The sequence below is a fragment of the Parasteatoda tepidariorum genome, chromosome 3 (genome assembly GCF_982258835.1).
Source record: "Parasteatoda tepidariorum strain Cologne lab strain chromosome 3, Ptep-v5.0, whole genome shotgun sequence".
In the NCBI taxonomy this organism is placed as follows: Eukaryota; Metazoa; Arthropoda; class Arachnida; order Araneae; family Theridiidae; genus Parasteatoda; species Parasteatoda tepidariorum.
In genome coordinates this window covers 115,857,284-115,878,103 of record NC_141757.1, presented here as the reverse complement: position 1 = coordinate 115,878,103, position 20,820 = coordinate 115,857,284, and the positions used below count along the sequence as shown (strand labels likewise).

Here is a 20,820-nt window from a genome sequence, read left to right as displayed (position 1 = left end):
CACCAGGTTTATTTTCTTACACTTGTAACAAAAGAGGTATTTTTGAGGTATAAAAATTTTTACCTTATTTCAACTAACGATAAAAAAGTATTCATTGAGGTATATGAAGTCATTTATTTATACCTAAGCTTATTTTGAGGTTGTTTTAAATTCACTTCAAATCATCCAGACTGATAAGATGATTTTTAAGGTATACGAGGTTGTTTTTCTTACACTTGTAACAAAAGAGGTATTTATGAGGTATAAAAAAATCAACCTTATTTCAACTAACGAGAGTGAGGTATTTACGAGGTATAAAAATATACCTTTTTTCTACTAACGATATTGAGGTATTTATGAGGTATAAAAAAATATACCTTATTTCAACTAAAGAGAGTGAGGTATTTATTGAGGTGTTGAAGTCATTTTATTTGTACCTAAGCTTGTTTTAAGGTTGCTTAAAGTACACTTCATATTAACTAGCTCACTTCCCAGAGTTCCATGCGAGCCGGCAAATGGCGTGTGTGTTGACAATCGAAAGTCTATTCGAAATTCGGTAAGTGTGCTTGACATTTATTAATTTAGTTTTATCACTTTTAATCAAATATGCTTCAATTTTGAAACTTAAATTTTATTATTTTTGTTTTAACGACGCGTCCTGATCTTAAATAATTTAAGTTGGAGGATATTCTTTGAGGCTATCGTTGTAGGCTTAGCAATAAGAGAGAATAACCGAAATATTTCTCGTCACTGTTGAGGGTAACATTACTGGTGAATCGTTACAGCAGGTTATGCACAGTATATTTTATTGTTTGTAGTTCAATCAAATAGAACTATTCTTTTTATTTTGCTTAAATGTATATGTTTTAACGTAGCAGTATGCACGCTGATAAATTGTGAAAAATGTTCACAATTTCTCTTATAAATAAATCATTGAAAATTGAAAGATTTTTAAAATAGCAATTTTGCTTTGAAATTCTACTATAGCTGTATGCTTATCGTTTGGATACTTGTTGCAAAGTTTATATATATATATATATATATATATATATATATATATATATATATATATATATATATATATATATATATATATATATATATATATATATATATATATATATATATATATATATATATATATATATATATATATATATATTTACAGAGCTTATCCACAGTTCCCTGATATTGCTGAGATGGCCTAGGCTGTAAATAGCACATGCGCGGCGGCGCAGAAGAAGAGACAAGCAGGCTACTGATCAGCCTTCCCCTCCCTAGGATATAGTTCTGAATTTATACCTAAAAGAAAAAATAATCTCTCCTAATAAACTACAGAATTTGTGTAATTGTTGATAACAATAGTTTGCTAGATATTTGATAATTGAAAACTAGTAACTGTACTAGCTCACTTCTTCATGTTTGATCAGAAAACTGCTATTTTCATTACATGTTATTTTCTCGCATTTTACCCACGTTAATTATTTACTAAGCAGATTGTTATTACTTATTAGAATATTGGGCAGAATTAAATTAAATTCGATTTCAAGTTTATATGACAATTTGTTTCAAGGTTATGAGCTTTTTCATGCAGCTGTTTATGGTTCACTACTTCAAAAATGTGCGGATTTCGGAAATCTTAAATATTTTAGAAATAAGTCAGTATAGTATGCAATTTTAATCCTGAATTGAATAAAATCAATTGCAAATAAAAACATTTATTGTTGAGAGTAATATGCATTATTTTGAGTTTCATCCTATGGGATGTGTATTTATATTTAAACAAGTGTTTGTAACAACTATCTATTAGTTTTATTCTGCTCGGTATTATAAGTTATATAGGAGATATTATACTCAACTTATTTTAAAAGTATTATTTCAAATCATTCTCTTTTAGACATTTTCCTCACATAAAATTACTCACAATTTTAAAATAAATGCTCCTTATCAGAATGTAATTTGTTCTATTCAATTGAGTGTAAAAAAAGAATAAAAATTGGTACATAACTTTAAAATTTTAATTTATTAAACGATTGTAGATTCTAGATTACATTGATTAAAAATTATTAAAATAACTATTTTTTAAGAGACTCTGATGTGATTGACAATAACATAAGTCCTTTTCAGAATCAGTGTCAAAATTTTAAAAAAAAGCTGCTAGTTTCATGAAGTCTGACAAAAAGCTGAAAAATATAGACTAGGTTTATTGAGTTTAAAGATTTTTAAAAAAGAAAGGGAAGGAAATCTAATTATTAAACTTACAAGTACCATAATGTTACAGATGTATAGAAAAATAAAAAGTGTTAAAATTGCATAATAAGATTGGAATCATACAGGGTGTTTATAAAGTACCGGACCCATTTTGATGTTTAATAACTCATAAAATAATAAAGATAGATTAAAATTAATAACATTAATGGTTAGATAGACTCAAAAAGTTTCATGACCCTTGTTAATGAACTTCCACGTGTGCCCCCTTCGTCGCACGGAGAATATCAAGTCGATAGTCAGTTTCACGAGAGGTAGCTTTCTTTTTTACAGAAAAGACAATCTCATCAGTCGTATACTTAGACATGTTGGAAAACTTCGTATTTCCACAACTAGAAGAGCTTCAGCCACATGTCTTTTTGCAACAAGATGGTGCACCACCTCATTGGGGTATCATCGTTCGTAGTTCTTTGAATGACCATTTTACAGGAAGATGGATTGGGCGAGGAGGTCCAATTCCTTGGCCACCCAGATCACCTGATATAACGCCGCTGGACTTTTTTCTTTGGGGATTTATAAAGGACAATGTTTACAGGAGGATCGTGTCGAACATTGATGGCTTAAAAGCCAGAATTACAACCGCAATAGCCTCTGTGGATGCCGACATGCTTGCCGCTACCTGGCGTGAAATTGACTATCGACTTGATATTCTCCGTGCGACGAAGGGGGCACACGTGGAAGTTCATTGACAAGGTTCATGAAAGTTTTTGAGTCTATCTAAACATTTATGTTATTAATTTTAATCTATCTTTATTATTTTATGAGTTATTAAACATCAAAATGGGTCCGAGACTTTATAAACGCCCTGTATATTTGAATTTCTGTAAATGTTGTTAATGGTAATAGTGTCTTCAGTGTATTTTATTTTGTGTCTGTGATACATGTCATGCTTTTTAGCTACGAGGATTGAATAGAAATGGCAGAAGATATTTATCTGAAAAGGAAAATTAATTTCATCCAGTTAATTTAAATCATAAAAAAATAATTTTGTTGGTTTGTAAAAAAAGTGAAATTTTAGTTTTAAATAAAAGTACTTCGAATTTGAGCTGACTAATTATTTAAATTTGTAGTTTTATAGCTTTAAAAATTTAAGCACCTTAGACAACTATCTTCTAAAAATACGAGTATGAGTTCCCATAAATAATTTTTACTAACTGTGGAATTTGGATAAGTGTTATTTTAAGATGATTTCAATCAATCTATTAAAATTATAGAAGAATTATGCATTTGAAATCTTCTCTTATAGCTTAACAAAAGAAGCAATTACTGCCGAAGGTTTAATATTAAAAATTTCAGGTTGATAAATGATCTCTACTAGTGAAAAAAATGTAATGTACATTAGTCTTCATGTAATATAAATAATATTTTTATATATATATTATATTTTTTATATAGTGAGTCTGAAAATTAATAAACTAGGTGGTCCGTATAACACCTCACCTTCGTAAGTGCTAAAAAAACATCTTTGGTTGATAAATCAACGCTTCTAAAAATACAGAAATATATACTTGAGGTTACGAAATAATAACTTAAGGTAGAACATGGAGCACATGGCGCTAATTAAAAATAACCTTTCCAATTGTTGAAAATACACTTCAGGTTGATTTATAACAACCAGAAGTGTGAAATGGCTCACCTTAGGCTGAAAATATATACCTCTACAAGCATAAAATTATATGCCTGAAGTTGAAGAATAATTACCTGAGGTAAAACAAAATACACCTGAGGTTGATTTATAACAACCAGAAGTGTAAAACGACACACCACAGGTTGATAAATATAAACCTCTACAAGCATAAAATTATATACCTAAGTTTGAAAAACAATTACCTGATGTCGAACAAAATACACCTGAGGTAGATTTATAATAAGCTGAAGTGTAAAATGACACACCATAGGTTGAAAAATATATACCTCTACAAGCATAAAATTATATACCTGAGGTTGAAAAACAATTACCTGATGTCGAACAAAATACACCTGAGGTTGATTTATAATAACCTGAAGTATAGAATGACACACCTTAGGTTGTTGAATAAATACTTCCACAAGTGTAAAAAAATATACTTCAGGCTGAAACATATATACCTCTGGAGGTATATTTAAGGTATATTTGAGATTGATTTTGATGTATTCATTAGCACCCTTTTCAACCTTTACGACGTATTTAAATAACAACCTCCTTTATACCTTTAGAATATACCTCGTTTATACCTCATTTATACCTCGATTTTTTCATAAGGATTATTTCCCTAATTTAGACAGCTATTATTAGCCTAATTTAGACAAAATTGTTTAGTTAAATTTTGATTTAATTTTTTAAGTTTAGGAACATAATGTAATATCTTCTGAAAAAAGTCCAATGTCAAATGGGTGAGAAGTAACACTTTGAGGACCACTTTAACATTCATCAGATTTTGTTATGCTAGAAACGTTTTCTTCAACGGAAGTATCACATTTCTGTACAACAGAAAAACTTACATTGGTACTAGATGCTGTCACCTCACTAATTTCAGGTCGTGATTTTTTCTCAAAATAATTAAAAATTGTTAAATTCATGCGTTTTGACGTGCTAAGGATCCAAGAACAGCAAATATATATATATATATATATATATATATATATATATATATATATATATATATATATATATATATATATATATATATATATATATATATATATATATATATATATATATATATATATATATATATATATATATATATATATATATATATATATATATATGTATATACATATATTGGCACAGAAATATCCGCTATGCTAGGATCTCAAAGTTTCGAGCTGGAATGAATAACTTCAACGAGCACAGTATCTCCAATGGTATTGTTACTGATTTTTTCACTAGTCGAAATAGTGGCGACGACGGGTTCGGCGATTGAATGAACTTTTTGTTAAGACAAAACAAAACAGATTTAGCGGCAGAGATAACTCTTAGTCTGACTGACTAACTCCCCTTTACTCTGTTCCCCCTTTTATATAATTTTTCACCGAATCTCCAAAATTCTCGAATTGTCTCTAAGACGACAGAACGTCTAGGATTCCAGAATCATCGCGTAAAGACCTCGCGAATGACAGCTAGTCTCGAAAACTATACTGGCAGGACAGAAAGGAACCAGTCCGTAAAAGTATCACGTGAATTTGGCTTCAAAAGTGCAACCCTATTATAGTAAATGTTTTTTCAGTATTCTGAGAAATACCGTGAGAAAAAAAAGTAGGCATAAGGCAAATAAAAATATATAATCTTAAAAAATAGTAGCATGCATAATTTCTACTAAAATTTTTATTTTTGCCATTTTATCTGAGCTCAAGGGGGGTGTTTAAACCCCTCCCTTGCGTACGCCACTGTCCCAATTGACCAAATATCGCTCTACATACTTTACGAGCTCAAGAGACAACAACCCCTTTTGTACGAGCGATTAATACTCACTTGGGCCGGATCAGGCTATTGGTCGAAAATTACATCACTGTTTGGGGGAAGGGAGATGGTGGCTATTGGCTGGTGTTCGTATGATTTTGGCGACAAATTTTGTATTAACATGTGCTTCGGGATTTATTTCTTCCTTGTAAATGTTAACATAATATTATGTCGTCGTTAGGGTGGGGGAGATAGGTAAATGTCCTTTTGAGTATTTCTGACAGTATTTTTGTTTTAATTGATTGAAATTCATGAAAGCTAAAATAAATAAATAAGATGAATACTATACAATATTCAAAGACGTTTTTTTTTTATTGTAGCTTTTTCTTGAGAATTATCTTTTACAGTTATAAAGTAACGAAGTTGATAAAAATATAAGCTCAAATTTACTGATACAAATTTACTGATCTTTATTTAGTTGTGTTGTGAATAATTTTAAAAACTTTATAATCAAACAACATTTAAATTTAGTTTAAAGTAATGACCAAAATTCTGTGCTTAGCCTCCCCCCCCCCTGCATTTCTAGATCAGCCCCAGTTCATGAAGTAAAAGCAGTATTGTTTAATATCACTTACTTAGATTCTAATAAAAATTACCACAAAACTGTTCAAAATGTGAATATTGTCTTTATTACTTTTTGATTATAATAAATATTCCCATTCATAGGACATTTCAAACTTCTAGTTTTTACATCAGCTTAATGAACGTTTCTTACATGCTCGTATAAATTTTTATTTCGTTTAAATATTTTTTCGGAAATCACCTGATTCATAATTAATAATAACAAAAAAACATTAATAGATAAAAACAAGAAACATTAATACCACGAGTAAACAGAGCTCGTTTGAAAGCTAGATTTAAAATCTGTAGCCAAATCAAGATCTGTCGCCAATTTACTATGCAATACACAGCATGTCCCTTCCCCCAAACAGTGATGTCATCTACGACCAATAGCGTGATCCGGCCGAAGTGAGGATTAATCGCTCGTCCTTTTGTTGGCAACTACTATTGCCAACAGAAATTTAAATATTGTTTGGCAAAATGTTTACTTTATTCAAGATGGCAACAAAAAGGAAGTTTCATTTGCAAAGGATTATGGTCAACTCAGCTGTTTATGTTTAGCTTTTTGGGTTTAATGAATTGCATGTAAATAAACAATACAGGGTGGAATGAGTTGCTGAAATTATATGATAGGCCATAATTCAATTTATGTTGAATGAAATATTTTTGAAACTATTCCTCACTACATTACTGTTAATAATATGTATTATTTTTCTTGTGAGAGGGTGGGCAAACATTTGTTTTCCTCTTCTGTTGCGTCTGCGTTCGAAGCTTACCATTGATTTAAATAAATATTTATGCATTCATAGTAGTAAGTTAGACTGTTTATTGGTTTTTTAAATTATGTTATAATGAGTGTGATTTTTTTAGAAATTTTGTACTCTTAGTTTAAGGTTATTAAGCAGGTTATATTAGTAAACAATAGTTTTTTAAAAAAAGAAAAAAAAATAATTACATTTTATTAGTTTTTACATTTTCCAATCCTATTAAATTGCTTTTTACTTTACTTCAACGAAAATATTTACTTCTGACTATAATTTTAAATATTGTGAATTATTACAAATCAACTTTTGAATAAATGCAGTCATAAGTTTTCTTTAATTTGAGCTTTCCACCCTCCAGACTTGTCTGTTCGATATCAAATGTCAATTACAATTTTATTTAAACCAGTAAACATTGAAAAAAATTATTATTCAAATTTACTCTTGGTAGAACTGGTTTGTAATTATTATTTAAAAGCAATTAACATGCACTTGTATTTAATTATATTTAATATCAAGCATGTGAAATTACAATATTTATTTTTTAATACTAAAAACGCAGCGAAATGTCAAGTGTTTAAAAGTGTTATGTGATGTAATATATCTATTTAGCTAAAATATAGAATTAAAACTTGTCTACTGTCAAATTTTTCAGAATTTTTTTTATATGTAGTTAATTTAGTTATCAATTGTATGGCAAAAATGGTTGGTGCCAAGTATCTAAATTCAGTTTAATGACACAACTTTAATCACAGTGTTACAAAAATGCATATTTATGTCTGCTATTGTAGAAGTACAGCGATTTTAAGCCCATATTTATCTAGATCATAAAAATAAGATTTCCTACTAGACTTTTCAACTTCAAACAAGAATAAGTTGTTGAATTTGTTAAATGTGCATGATATTGTAACACAATTACGCCAGTTCTAGTATGCTAAATTAATTTAGTATTTCAGATTCAAGGGTCATTAGAGTGGGTTTCTAAAGTATTGTATAAAGGTGCAAATATGAATAGAATGTTGAAGTAATATTTCAGATTTGTGTAAATATTTCATAATAACATTAAAACCAAAGTACAAAAAAGTAGCATATTTCAAAATCTGTAAAAATCTATTGTAATACCATTAAAGCCAAAATAAAAGGAACTAATTAATTTTGAAATTTGTGTAAATATTTTATAGTGGCATTAAAGCTGATTTTCAAAAAAAGCATATAATTTTTTTTTAAAACTGTGTGCATTGTTTTATAGTGTGTACAAAAAAGATAAAACATTATTTGTATATTTTTCTTTATTTGTATGATATATTTATTTATGATAATTAATCTCCTTTATTTGATGATATATTTTTTTTGTCAATATTCCCAGCTGAACTGAGAGTCATAAAAGAATGGTTTGATCCAATTTGTGGCTTTATGCATCAGTTCACATGAGTTGAAATATGGCAGCCCCTCCTATTCCACCAAAAGGCAGTTCCTGGAATCAAGGCAATTCTGCTCCTGACCCACTTATGTGGAGATCCGAAAGCAGGAATTCCTTTCCAAATGATTCAAATAATTGCTTTAGTGATAACTTCTTGCCCTCTACACCCGTTCAGCAAGGTAATTTTAAAGTTTAATGTAATCTTATCAAAAAAAGTTTGAGATTTTTTTTTTTTCACTTTAAGTTCACTTTTTTTTCTCACTTATTTGTGTTCTTAGTTTATAAAAATTTATATTTGTCCACATAGACCTATTTTCATGAATTGTAGGAACATTGATATTATATTTATTATGTTTTTCTATTATAAATTACAATTTACAGATTTTCAAATTCTTATTTTATTAAATTTTTCAAATATATATATATATATATTTGAATTTACAATTTGTTTGGAGAAATTTTTAGGAGTTTGTAAGAGAAAAGCTTAAGGTTAATGAATAGTAAGTATTAGGGCAAGAAAATCGTGAGCCTGAGGTTAAAGTTTGTAAACCTCAACTATATTTTTCTATGTGAAGTAATTTTATATGTAGAATATAAGAGTATAAAGAAACTAATTTAGTATATAAATTATACTACAAAATACTATATAACTATATAAATTTACTCTCATGGGGCTGTAAGTTAAATTTATTATTTAAAAAAAAATTATATTATTTTAAAAAAAATTTCTTTCTTGCTAATTTCACTATAATTAAATTTTTAATTTTTTTTTTTTTATTTGTGTCATCATTTTATTTCTATGTTAGCATCTTAATTTCCATCTTAACTGCAAATATTTGTTTTAGATTTAGTCTTGGTCCATAGCAGAAATCCGGAAGCATGGTAGCAGACCCTGCAGATTATTATTGTAGATTGTCTGCAGATTTGTTTTAATCTGACATTTTTTTTAGTGGCTAGGCTAACAAATTGAGAAAAGGAGAAATAGAAAAATAAATTTTAATTCTTAAATTACTCAATTACTATCTTTTCCTTTATAAAATTTGTTTGCTAATCTGCAGATAACTATATAAGCTTAAGAAAATTGGTGGTTTGAAAAAAACTCTGATCACTTTTCTTTAACTAACTCGAATATTTAGGAGAAAAAAATTTATAAGACTAGAAAAATGAACATTTATTAAAATTTTAGTTACTTGATTAGATGACCTTAGCTTCGGAATTACTTGAATTGATTACTTTTACTTTGGGATTTATTCCTTTATTTTTATTATTTTTTTTAAAGTATTGCATAAAAAATGTAAATTAATATCAATTTTAAATTACAAAATTTATTTGTATCTAATTTTTGTCTGTTTATTTGTTATATTATCTGTTATATGTTAATTTTAACATGTTTTTTGTTACATGTTTTTAATACATGTTAAATTAAGACTGAATTTTGCAATAATAATCTCAGATGCTGTTAGCATTGCAGACTAGTTTGAATACTGCTCATCGACTGAAATGCTGTTGTCAGGGTTCATAGCAGTCACATAGTACTTTTTTAGGGTGCTACATAGGGAGGTTTTCTTAATAATTGTTCTTAGTTCAACATTAATATAAATATACTCTACAGACAGTTTTTTATTTTATTATTTTTTTATAAATCTTTTATGTTTGTATTTGTCTTTAAAAAAAAAATTTTTTTTCGAGAAATTTAATTTTCAATAAATTTTATTTTAAAATTTTCTATTTCACTTTTCTGCATACAATGTTTTTTTTGTTGTTGTCCTTAGGTGATGCCCCGCCATTACCACCTCGTCCTTCCTCTGATGCAGTTTTTCAAACGTCAAAGCAGAAAACTGAAATCAATGTTTTAAATCTTGTTCCTCCTGCTCCTACAAGTGGAGTACAGCTTTACAGACGATCTTCTGATTTTCAAGCGTTCAGTCCTGGCTTTAATAATTTTATGACTAACTCTAATTTTGGAAAACCTGGGCCAAATATTTTGTTTCAAAACAATGCATCAACCACCAACTGTGGTACACACATTCGAAGCAATTTTAATTCAACTTCTCAATATTCTCAATCATATGCTACTTATCAATCTGGCCAACAAGCACTTGCATTTACAAACAATATGTATCAGTATCAGTTTAAGAGAGATGTATTCGGATTTGATATCCAGCATAGTAAGTCAGCCCCCAACATTGCTACCTCTGCACCAGTTATACCTGTGCCAAGGTTCTCCATGCCAAATAATAACAATCATGTTTCAAATAATAAAACTACTTATGCCGTAATTAATCATGCTGCAACTGCTGCAAATAATAATGCTCAAGCTAATTTAGAAAATATATTGAAATTTATGAAGAAAAGAAGTGACAGTAATCTTATAGATCTGTATTGTGGAGATCAGGACACAAAACTCAATCAGTCAACCAAATGTCATGATGATATTTTAAAATTGTTTGATCCCCTCAGCAATGCAACTAACTCAATTGAGGAGGACATTTTTGTTAAATCTAAGTCTGAACCGCCACTCGAGAAGCCGTTTATGGAACACAGTGGTATAGATACAACAGATAGAAAAATAATTGAGCCAGTGCTCGAAACTGTATCAATCTGTGAAACGATTCCTAAAAAAGTGAACTCAGAAGATGCCTCAGGAAAGGTCTACAATGATTGTAATGGGAAGCAGACTGATTCGATATTAAAAATTATGCGCAGGAATGATAACTACAATAAAGAAATCGATTCTTTTTGCTCAAAACTCAGAAAGTTAAGGATCGAGTTTTCGTTCGATGATCATGTTACAAATGCTGGTTTGGTTATAAGCCCAACGCTTGATAGCTACCAGGAAGATTCCTTAAGCATAAAACTAATTATTACGAGTATTAACGCTGATCGGCCTGTATCTTTCACGTGCGACGTAAGCACGAGTGTGGAGCATATTATCAGTCATACTGTCTGCTCGATATTTGAAAATGCATCCTCTTTGTGTATGGATAATTTTGTTCTTAAAGTTCAAGGTTTGTCGGAATACTTTACCTCCCATTCAACTTTAGCTGACTATGAATATGTGCACCAATGCCACAAGTTTGATAAGCCAGTTTGTTTGACTTTGACCGATATCAAGGATTTAAAACGTCCTCTTGCCAGAACCAAAAATGATGATATAAATGACACCAATTTCAAATACAAAGATATTGCTCCCTGTATTAAAAAAGAAGTTATTTCTTATGATTCATTAAGTATACTTTTAGATACTTTGGAGAGAGAGATGGAGAAAACAAAATCCAATGCATTGAAATTTGAAATATTGGAGTCCTTAAAACCACAAGGAGTGGTGCAAGCTGTTAAAGCTATCTGTACTCTTTTATCTCATGTTGAAACTTCAGAAATAACAGATGCTGTTGCAGCTTTCATTCATGTTTGCCTTTTATATGATAAAAATGAAGAATCTGAATTTGATGTTTTACCTGAATTGGGTCCATTGAGCGATTTAAAGAGTGGTAAGAAATCCAATGGGGAAGATCTTATGAAACTCTTTGAATTGTTAGAGTTGAGTTTATCTCATTTGCAGCATGCTGTACATGAATTGCTTGCCATGTATGCTAAAGCATTCCGAGCAAATTTTGAAGTTGAGTCCTCGGATATTCCTCATCAAGAAAAAATGGTTACTGATTTTCTAGACACTCCTCTTTTTGAAATTGGTGTTGTTCATAGATTAGAACCTAGTGTCACTTCTATGTTTTCCAATTATTTCATAGTGTGCGAAATTAATCATGGTAACTCAATTTTGACTTCTGTAACTTCTAAAACATCAATAGTATCTAAAAGTTTTTTTCCAAGAATTATTTTTGAGCAATGGTTGCAGTTTGAAAATATTTCCATGTGTACCCTCCCTGAAGAGTCTGTTCTTTACTTCACCCTTTGGGGGACTTTGAATCCAAATGAATCAAAACAATCGAATAACAACGTATCAAATAAGTCCTGTATTGGGTGGTGTGGAATTAGATTGTTCTCGTACGAAAAAGAACTCGCTCAAGGGTGTTTTCTCCTTGGACTTTGGCCCACAGATATTTTGAAAAACAGTGGGCCGTCCCTTTCGAATCCTGATGCAAACTGCTCTCTTCTTCATGTACGCTTGCCAGATTTTGGTTGCACCGTCAAGTTTCCTCCTGTCATTGATAATAAATTTGTGTCCTCTCAAATAAAACCATTTGAGAGTTTAGAATCGCATCAACAGACTGTATTGAAGGAAATTATCGATAAAGATAATTTAAAAGTTTTACTGTCGGATGAAAAAGAGTTATTGTGGGAGAGAAAGTATTACTTGCAACAATATCCTAATGCACTACCAAAAGTTTTACTATCTGCTCACGGTTGGGACTGGGCATGCTTATCAGACATTTATTCACTTTTGAAAGCCTGGACACCTTTGTCACCTGTTGATTCCTTGTATCTTTTAACTCCACTTTTTCCAAATAGAGAAGTTCGTAAAACTGCTATAGCCTGGATGAAAGACATTGTGAGTGATGAATTATGTGACTATTTGCCACAAATGGTTCAGATTCTGAGATATGAACCGTGGGATGATTCACCAACTGCTTGGTTTCTTTTGGAAAGGTCTTTAACTAGCGTTAGAGTTGCTCACCATTTGTATTGGCTTTTGAAGCAGAACATCGACGATCCGATTGCCGGCGGTAGAATGAAGCTTATGCTTAATAGTCTGTTAACCATTGCGGGCCATGCTATGCGTGACCGCCTGCAAACTCAAGAATCATTGCTAGAGGATTTGTCAAATACTGCTGATAAGATTAAAAATACGAAAGAGTCTTTGAGGTTAAATATTTTATTTTACGAACTTGAAAAGACTCACCACGATTTATTAGATAATTTTACTTCTTTACCCCTCAGTCCTAGTTTAGAAGTTTGTGGTGTGGATGGTAAGTCTTGTTCATATTTTACTTCTAACACGTTGCCTTTAAAACTTGTCTTTCATACTCCAGACATGACTGGAACAAATAATGAAGCCATCTTCAAAGTGGGTGATGATTTGAGACAGGATATGATTACAATACAAATGATTCGCATTATGGATAAGATGTGGTTAAAAGAAGGCCTCGACTTGAAGATCGTAACTTTCAACTGTGTGGCTACTGAATTTAGAAAAGGTATGGTTGAGTTAGTACCGGAAGCTGAAACTTTAAGAAAAATTCAAACAGAGCTTGGATTAACTGGGTCTTTTAAAGACAGATCGATCGCAGAATGGTTGCAGAAATACAACAATTCAGAACTTGAATATCAGCAAGCAGTAGAGAATTTCACTTTATCCTGCGCAGGCTATTGTGTTGCCACTTATATCTTAGGCATTTGTGACCGCCATAATGATAATATTATGTTAAAAACATCGGGTCACATTTTCCACATTGATTTCGGAAAATTTTTAGGAGATTCTCAAATGTTTGGAAGTATTAAACGAGATCGCACACCCTTTGTCCTAACCTCTGACATGGCATATGTGATTAATGGTGGTGATAAACCTTCAAAAAAATTTCAGTATTTTATTGATCTTTGCTGCCAAGCTTTTAATATTATAAGAAGTTATAAGAACACATTTTTTAATCTATTTACATTAATGACATCTTCAGGAATTCCTGGAATGTCTGACAATGCTGTAAATTATATTGAGAAAGCTTTGCTGCCAAATATGTCCGAAACAGAAGCTACTGTCCACTTTACTCACATGATTCAAGAAAGTTTAAAATCTTGGTTCACTCAATTTAATTTCTTTATTCACAACTTGGCTCAGTTGAGATTTACTGGTGACCACAATGACGGATTTGTTTTGTCTTTTACTTCAAAAACTTATTCAAAAGAGTCAGACGGGAAGATTATTTCTGCAGATGTGATTGGCTATCAAAAAATGTATGATCCCGAAAAATATTACATTTACGTTGTAAGAATAGAAAGAGAGAGTTGTCCCGATCCTTTGTGCGTGTTCAGAACTTATCGAGAGTTTATCGAATTCCATCAAAAACTTTGCATGATGTTTCCGCTTGCAAAATTTCATGCATTGCCAGGGAATCCTTTGATGGGAAGAACCAATGTTCGTGAAGTTGCGGACAAGCGCAAATCTGAGCTGAGTCTGTTCTTGCGATCTTTAATGGGCATGGCTGAAGAAATTGCTCATTGTGATTTAGTGTATTCTTTTCTACATCCTTTACTTCGAGATCAGGAAGGAATAGCTCAAGAAAATGAAGCTAGGAGCCTTGCTTCTCGTTCTCGAAGAAGTTCATCAGTGAATGAAATTCATGGTCAAGTGAAACTTTCTATTGTGTTTAAAAATGACTCACTTTTTATTATGGTAATGCACGCTAAAAATCTCAGTTCCCCGAAAGGCACGGCACCCGATCCGTATGTGAAAACGTATTTGCTACCCGATCCGGCAAAATCTACAAAAAGAAAAACCAAGATAGTTTCTAAAAACTGCCATCCTACATTTATGGAAATGCTTGTTTACAATATTCCGCTGGAAGTTATACGTCACAAGGCGCTGCATGTATCAGTTTGGGATTATGATAGAGTTCAAGAAAATGAATTCCTCGGAGCTACTTTAATTCCTTTATCCGGTGATTTGAAAAAGGAATCAGCCAGGTGGTATCCTCTGGGGCAGTTCAATAATTAGTTTGTTCTATACATATGTGTTGTTGAAAATGTGCATAAAAAATTTGTAGTTAATGCTGTAAAAAATATTTATACCAATTAATTCCTTTATTATTTTTATATCGCATGAAATTATCTTGATCACTTTTTTCTTAAGGATTACCAAAAAAGAAAAAAAAAATATTTGTGTATATTACTTGTCTTTTGTGATGTCTGCGAATTAATTTTGCATTTATTTCTTATATAAGTTTATAAGGTTAAAAATAAACCAAGCATTGATATTGCTTAGGGCAATATAATGTAATGCCATACTTTCATATTGTTCAGTTGGTTTTAATAGTTTAACTGAGACCCATTTTAAGTACTGAAAGTTGACTATTCAATTTATTTATAATATTAATCAGCTACATTTCATTTATGCAACCCAAGAATTATATTTCTTAACTGCAATTAGTTTCTAGTTTATAATTGCATGGTGCATTCCTTAAATTTTAAACAATTTCTAACATTTGTATGAGCCTATTTTACAAGAGTGGTTGCTGAGGGAGTCCTGACTCTCCCAGGGGTGATTGTGAGCTCAAGTCAAAATTCCGGAAAATTCATAGAGTTAAAAAGTTTAAAAGAAAAAAAAGAACAGTTTAATTGAAAAATTAGAAAAACATTTAAACAAGGTTTTTTTTCCTTTTTCTCAATATTTCTTAGTTCCCTTAAAAATATTTAAAATTTTACACATACCTGGAGAAGTAATTAAAATTTACAAATATGTCTTTCTTTCTTGAGTTTATGATTATAACAACTATTTACTGATAAAAAATGAAAATTAATCATGAATATGAGCTTATAAAGTATCTCTCTGGCTCTCCCTTACAAACAAATAAAATAAACTGTGTTTTTAAGTTCCACCTTTGAAAATTTGATTTCTGGAAACTTCTGTGATGAATGATTTTTTGAAACGTCTGGACCTTCGATCTCCGGAAACTTCCGGGTCACTGTTAGCGATAATTCCGGAAATCCGGAATTTTTCCTGAGCACAATCAGCCTTGCTCTCCCTGAAATTTTTTTTTTATAAATTTAAAATTATGTTAATATTATATATATATATGGTTTGAAATTTTCTAAAAAAATATTGAACCCCCCCCCCCCCAAATATTGTTATTCAGTTATCTTATTAATAGGCCTCATAAACTTATCGCTGTATCACACTCTTACTTTTATTATCAATTCATTTAAATTAAAGGAAAAAATGATGAGTTATTGAAATTAAGAGAGTTTAAAACCTTTTCTATAGTTAAACTTCCGGAGAGAAGAGATATAGAGATCTCCGGAAACTTCCGGGTCACTGTTAGCGATAATTCCGGAAATCCGGATTTTTTCCTGAGCACAATCAGCCTTGCTCTCCCTAAAATTTTTTTTTTATAAATTTAAAATTATGTTAATATTATATATATATATGGTTTGAAATTTTCTAAAAAAATATTTGAACCCCCCCCCCAAAATATTGTTATTCAGTTATCTTATTAATAGGCCTCATAAACTTATCGCTGTATCACACTCTTACTTTTATTATCAATTCATTTAAATTAAAGGAAAAAATGATGAGTTATTGAAATTAAGAGAGTTTAAAACCTTTTCTATAGTTCTGACTGTGTTTTACCTCTTTCGGACTGTTAAAACTACTTTTATCCAAAGTCCTGATCAAAACTGGTTTTGATTAAAAAACATGATTTTTGTATTCAATTAGATATTTTTTTGTGTTGTGATGTTATTTAGTGGAAATTCTGGAAACTTGGAAGAACATATGTCTAAAAATTACAACAGAAAAATTTGGTGTTAAATTGCTAACTGCACCAGTGTGTTTTACCATTATATTGCCCTAATCACATATTGACTTGTATATGTATCATTAATTTTCACAACTGACATTTCAATAACTTTTATTAAAGGATGGTGATAAGTGCGGAATGAATTTTTTTTATTTTATGATTTCCTTTTAAATTATTTTTTTCCGGAAATTTTTTGAAAATTAATAATTTTATATAATATTAACTATAATTCATTTACTGTCATATTAAATCTATTAATATTTGCTTTTATTGGCCAATACTTTTAGCAAGTTCAATCATTAAATTTAACCTATTTTAATTAATTATGTGATCAAAATTTTTGAATGAAAAAAAGCATCTTTTTTCATTCTTTAGAAATAGAAAATTCTCTAAACCAAGTAAAGAGGTATAGCTTTTTATCATTTAATTTTTGTTGCTTTTGATAATGTGTAATATTTTAATTTTGAATCAGAGAACTGAAGAATATATTTATACGATATTGAAACTATTTTTCTATTTGTAAATAATAATCAGATATATTAAATAAATTAGTTTATTTTTAAATTTATTCTTAAATTTTTTTACTCCAAATCTTAGTTATTGCTTAAAATACAATGAAATTTTCTGAACATGTCAAACTTTGATTTTTTCGATTTAAAATTAATAATAACATATTTTTTAAGGGAATTATTATTCTTATTGACTTATAAATTATTTTAAGAATGAATTTTAATTCTTTTCCTGCATATATACAAATATTGCAATCAACAGCTTTTAATATATGAAACAACTTATTTATTTTTGATCTAAATAAAAAATATATTTTAGCTTTCTGTATAAATTTTTTTAACAGTTTAATTATTTGAGAAAATTTTTTTTTTTTAGATTTAGTGATATTTATTTAAATATTGTTTATGTCTGTACTTTTTCTCTGTTCATTGCATTAAACTATCCATTATTGATGTTAGTTATCCAATTTATATTATGAAATGTATTATCTCATAGCTAATTATATTCATTTTAAATCTTGATATTTTTTAATTTAATTAGTTTTTATTAGTAGGAATCTTTTGATAGTTTAGATCTACTGATGATTTAATTTTTAGATATAACCATCGACTTTTTAAGAAACGAAATTATTTCAAAATTTTTTGTACCAGTTTTTAAGACATTTTCTTACCTCTAATTATTTTGATTTTAAATCTTGTTAGTTTTTTAATTTAGTTATTTATTAGTAGTGACTTGTAGTTTTGTTACACATTGTCTGCACTGTCAATTAAAATATTAAAAATAAGTTTTCAATATTTTAATTATTTAAAAGTGTGTGATTTATTTGCCCCAGTTTTGAAATTATTATTACAATAATAATATTTTGCCGTTGCTTAGCCTAATAAATCTTTGTATTTTCTGTAATAATTTTGTAATATTTTATTTACATCAACTTTTGAAATTATAATATAATTTTAATTTCTTATATATATTTAACATATCTTTCGATTATTAGTCACAAATTTTTTTCATGTTGTCAGAAGTTGTCTGTAGTCTAATTTATTAAATATGTTATTTATACTGCTTCTTTGCAATGTGTTGTTAAGTGCTATAATAATTTAACACAAAGGTGTTTTTTTTTATTAGTATCAATCTAAAATTATTGTTACTTTTGTATGGTTTCTCCGTATAGGATATCTATTAATGTTTTGTGCTGATTATATATATTTTCTTGCACAAAATGATTTTATAAACATTTTGTACTTTCGGGAGATGTTTTGTCTCTAATTCTAATTTAATATTAAGTATCTAAGTGCCAAAGATAATATTTATTCTTTAAATTTTTGCATGATTTAGCTGTATCTTAAGGCTAAAATTTATTTATTCTCCGTTTGATTTTCAACATTATGGGTATTTTCAGAAACTGTGTCTCAACAAGATAGCCTTTTCACTTTGCCCTTAGACTATCTGAAGTATGTATTGAAAATATGAAAGAATGAGAATGAAAGCTTCTTTTTCAAATATGCTGCGTAAAAGTTCATATCTGAGCTAGTATCTCAAAGTAGATTGAAGTCGTTTCCGAACACAACTATCTAATAATCTGATGTATTAGTAACACATTTTGTTTGCTGTAAAAAGTTGTTTTTATTTAAAAAAAAAAGAGAAAAATCTGAAGAAAAAAAAAGTTCAGTTGTGAAAGTTACCTTCTGAAGTAAATTAAACTTTCTTATTTTCTACACTTAGGTAAAATAAAATTAATTTTATACATTTTAAGTCATTCATTTAAATTTTCTATAGAGTCTAAATCTAACCTTCATTTTTATAATTCAGCTTCATGTTAATGTTGGTACTCAGCATGCTATCTTTTAGTTTTTGTGGAAAATTTGAAAAAAGGTTTGAATTAATATTAAAAATCACATTTTAAACATAAATTATTAATGTTTAAATTGTGTTCACGACAGATATTAATGTTCAAAATGTGTTCACAATGAATATTATTCTTTAAAATGTGTTCATAACAATTATTAATGTTAAATATATTTTAATTTGTTGTACAAATTTTATACAGGCAATCAAAATAACATCAGGGCAACAGAAAAAAAAATTTTTAATTCAAAATTTTCGCAATATGTTTTTAAGATTTTCAAACTTAAATGTTTATTTATTTGAAACCTAATTTTAGTATATTCGTATAATTTTAAAACAAATTAATTTTTAATTTTAATAATGTTGTAAAACCTTCATTCAATGTGTTGATTGTGATACATAATTTTTTGAGGTTTCCAAACTTAAATGTTCATTTATTATAAAAATAATTGTTGCATGTTAGTCTCTTTTATGACAAGCAAATTTTATATTTTAATTAAGTTGGAAACACTAAATAGGTTTGAAATATCACAGACAGGGTCAATATGCTTTGATTTCAATTGTATCATGAGTAATTAGAAAAACTGTAAAGAATAATTTGTAACTATATAAACCATAACCACACCATTAAATTTATGTAAATGTGGTTAGTTATTAGAGGTCTGTAAATCGAGTAGATTTAGGGGGGGGGGGGAATATTACTCTGTCCTGGAAATAATCAATATCTGAATCTGAGTTCAAAATAAGTATTTTTATGTATTCACGATCGCAACGCTCGAATACGCCATCTGGGGAGTAGCCCAGTTCCATGCCTTTGACCCTACCCTCTCCTCCTTTTTTCAGTTCTATAGGAATGTACTTCGATATTTTTCCTTTTCTTAATATTTTTCGTATTTAATTGTCAATAAGATTTTTTTTTAAATTTTCATGACGCTTTCTTTTATAACAATGTGTAATGTAGTTTTTTTTCTCCAGTTCCATGTAGTTTCCTAACTTAAAAGATATTAATCTATTTGAAAATCAAGACAGAAGCTAATGTACTTCCTTCTTCTGTGACTCTGCACACGCTAATGGTGAAAGCATGCAAAGTATTGCTATAGGTAGAGAGTTCTGCTCTACCTGTAGCACATTTTGATCGCCAATTACCTTTATATAAAAAAAAAAATTTAAAAATATTATTTTTTTCATATTTTAGGATTGATGGGGATGTATACTTCATATATAATGTTATTAAATTCATAAAATATTTATAATGATATTAAATTTTTTGTTACTTATTGCTCTTAAGTAAAGTTTTTCTACAAGCTGGAAAACAACAAAAATAATTTTTTAATCCAGACTTAAAGTTTAAAATAGTTTATCTTGATATATTTTAATTAAATGGATGAATATATTTTATGAATATGGCATTTTGATTGTTTATTTTAACTGTGCCATTGTTTTTCAATCAAAAATATGTTTGAGAGGAAAATATGAATTTTGAAATCAGAAAAATTACACAGTTTCTGATAATACCCATACATTTAGTAAAAGAAAAGTATAGTTTGTGTATGGTAAGAACTC

General features: G+C 29.1%; 1 protein-coding gene across 1 annotated transcript; it reads left to right on the top strand.

Moving 5' to 3' along the window:
* Positions 1-6,756: 6,756 nt before the first annotated feature.
* Positions 6,757-15,260, top strand: Pi3K68D (phosphatidylinositol-4-phosphate 3-kinase catalytic subunit Pi3K68D). The gene is made up of 3 exons (XM_016049083.3): positions 6,757-7,061; positions 8,378-8,610; positions 10,204-15,260. The coding sequence occupies exons 2-3, from the start codon at positions 8,451-8,453 to the stop codon at positions 15,099-15,101; spliced, it is 5,058 nt and encodes a 1,685-aa protein (XP_015904569.3). The 5' UTR covers positions 6,757-7,061; positions 8,378-8,450; the 3' UTR covers positions 15,102-15,260.
* The last annotated feature ends 5,560 nt before the right edge of the window (positions 15,261-20,820 follow it).

Coding starts and splice junctions, on each gene's coding strand:
- Pi3K68D (XM_016049083.3), top strand. CDS start 8,451: ATGGCAGCCCCTCCTATTCCACCAAAAGGCAGTTCCTGGAATCAAGGC. Junction 8,611..10,203: donor CTCTACACCCGTTCAGCAAG/GTAATTTTAAAG, acceptor TGTTGTCCTTAG/GTGATGCCCCGCCATTACCA.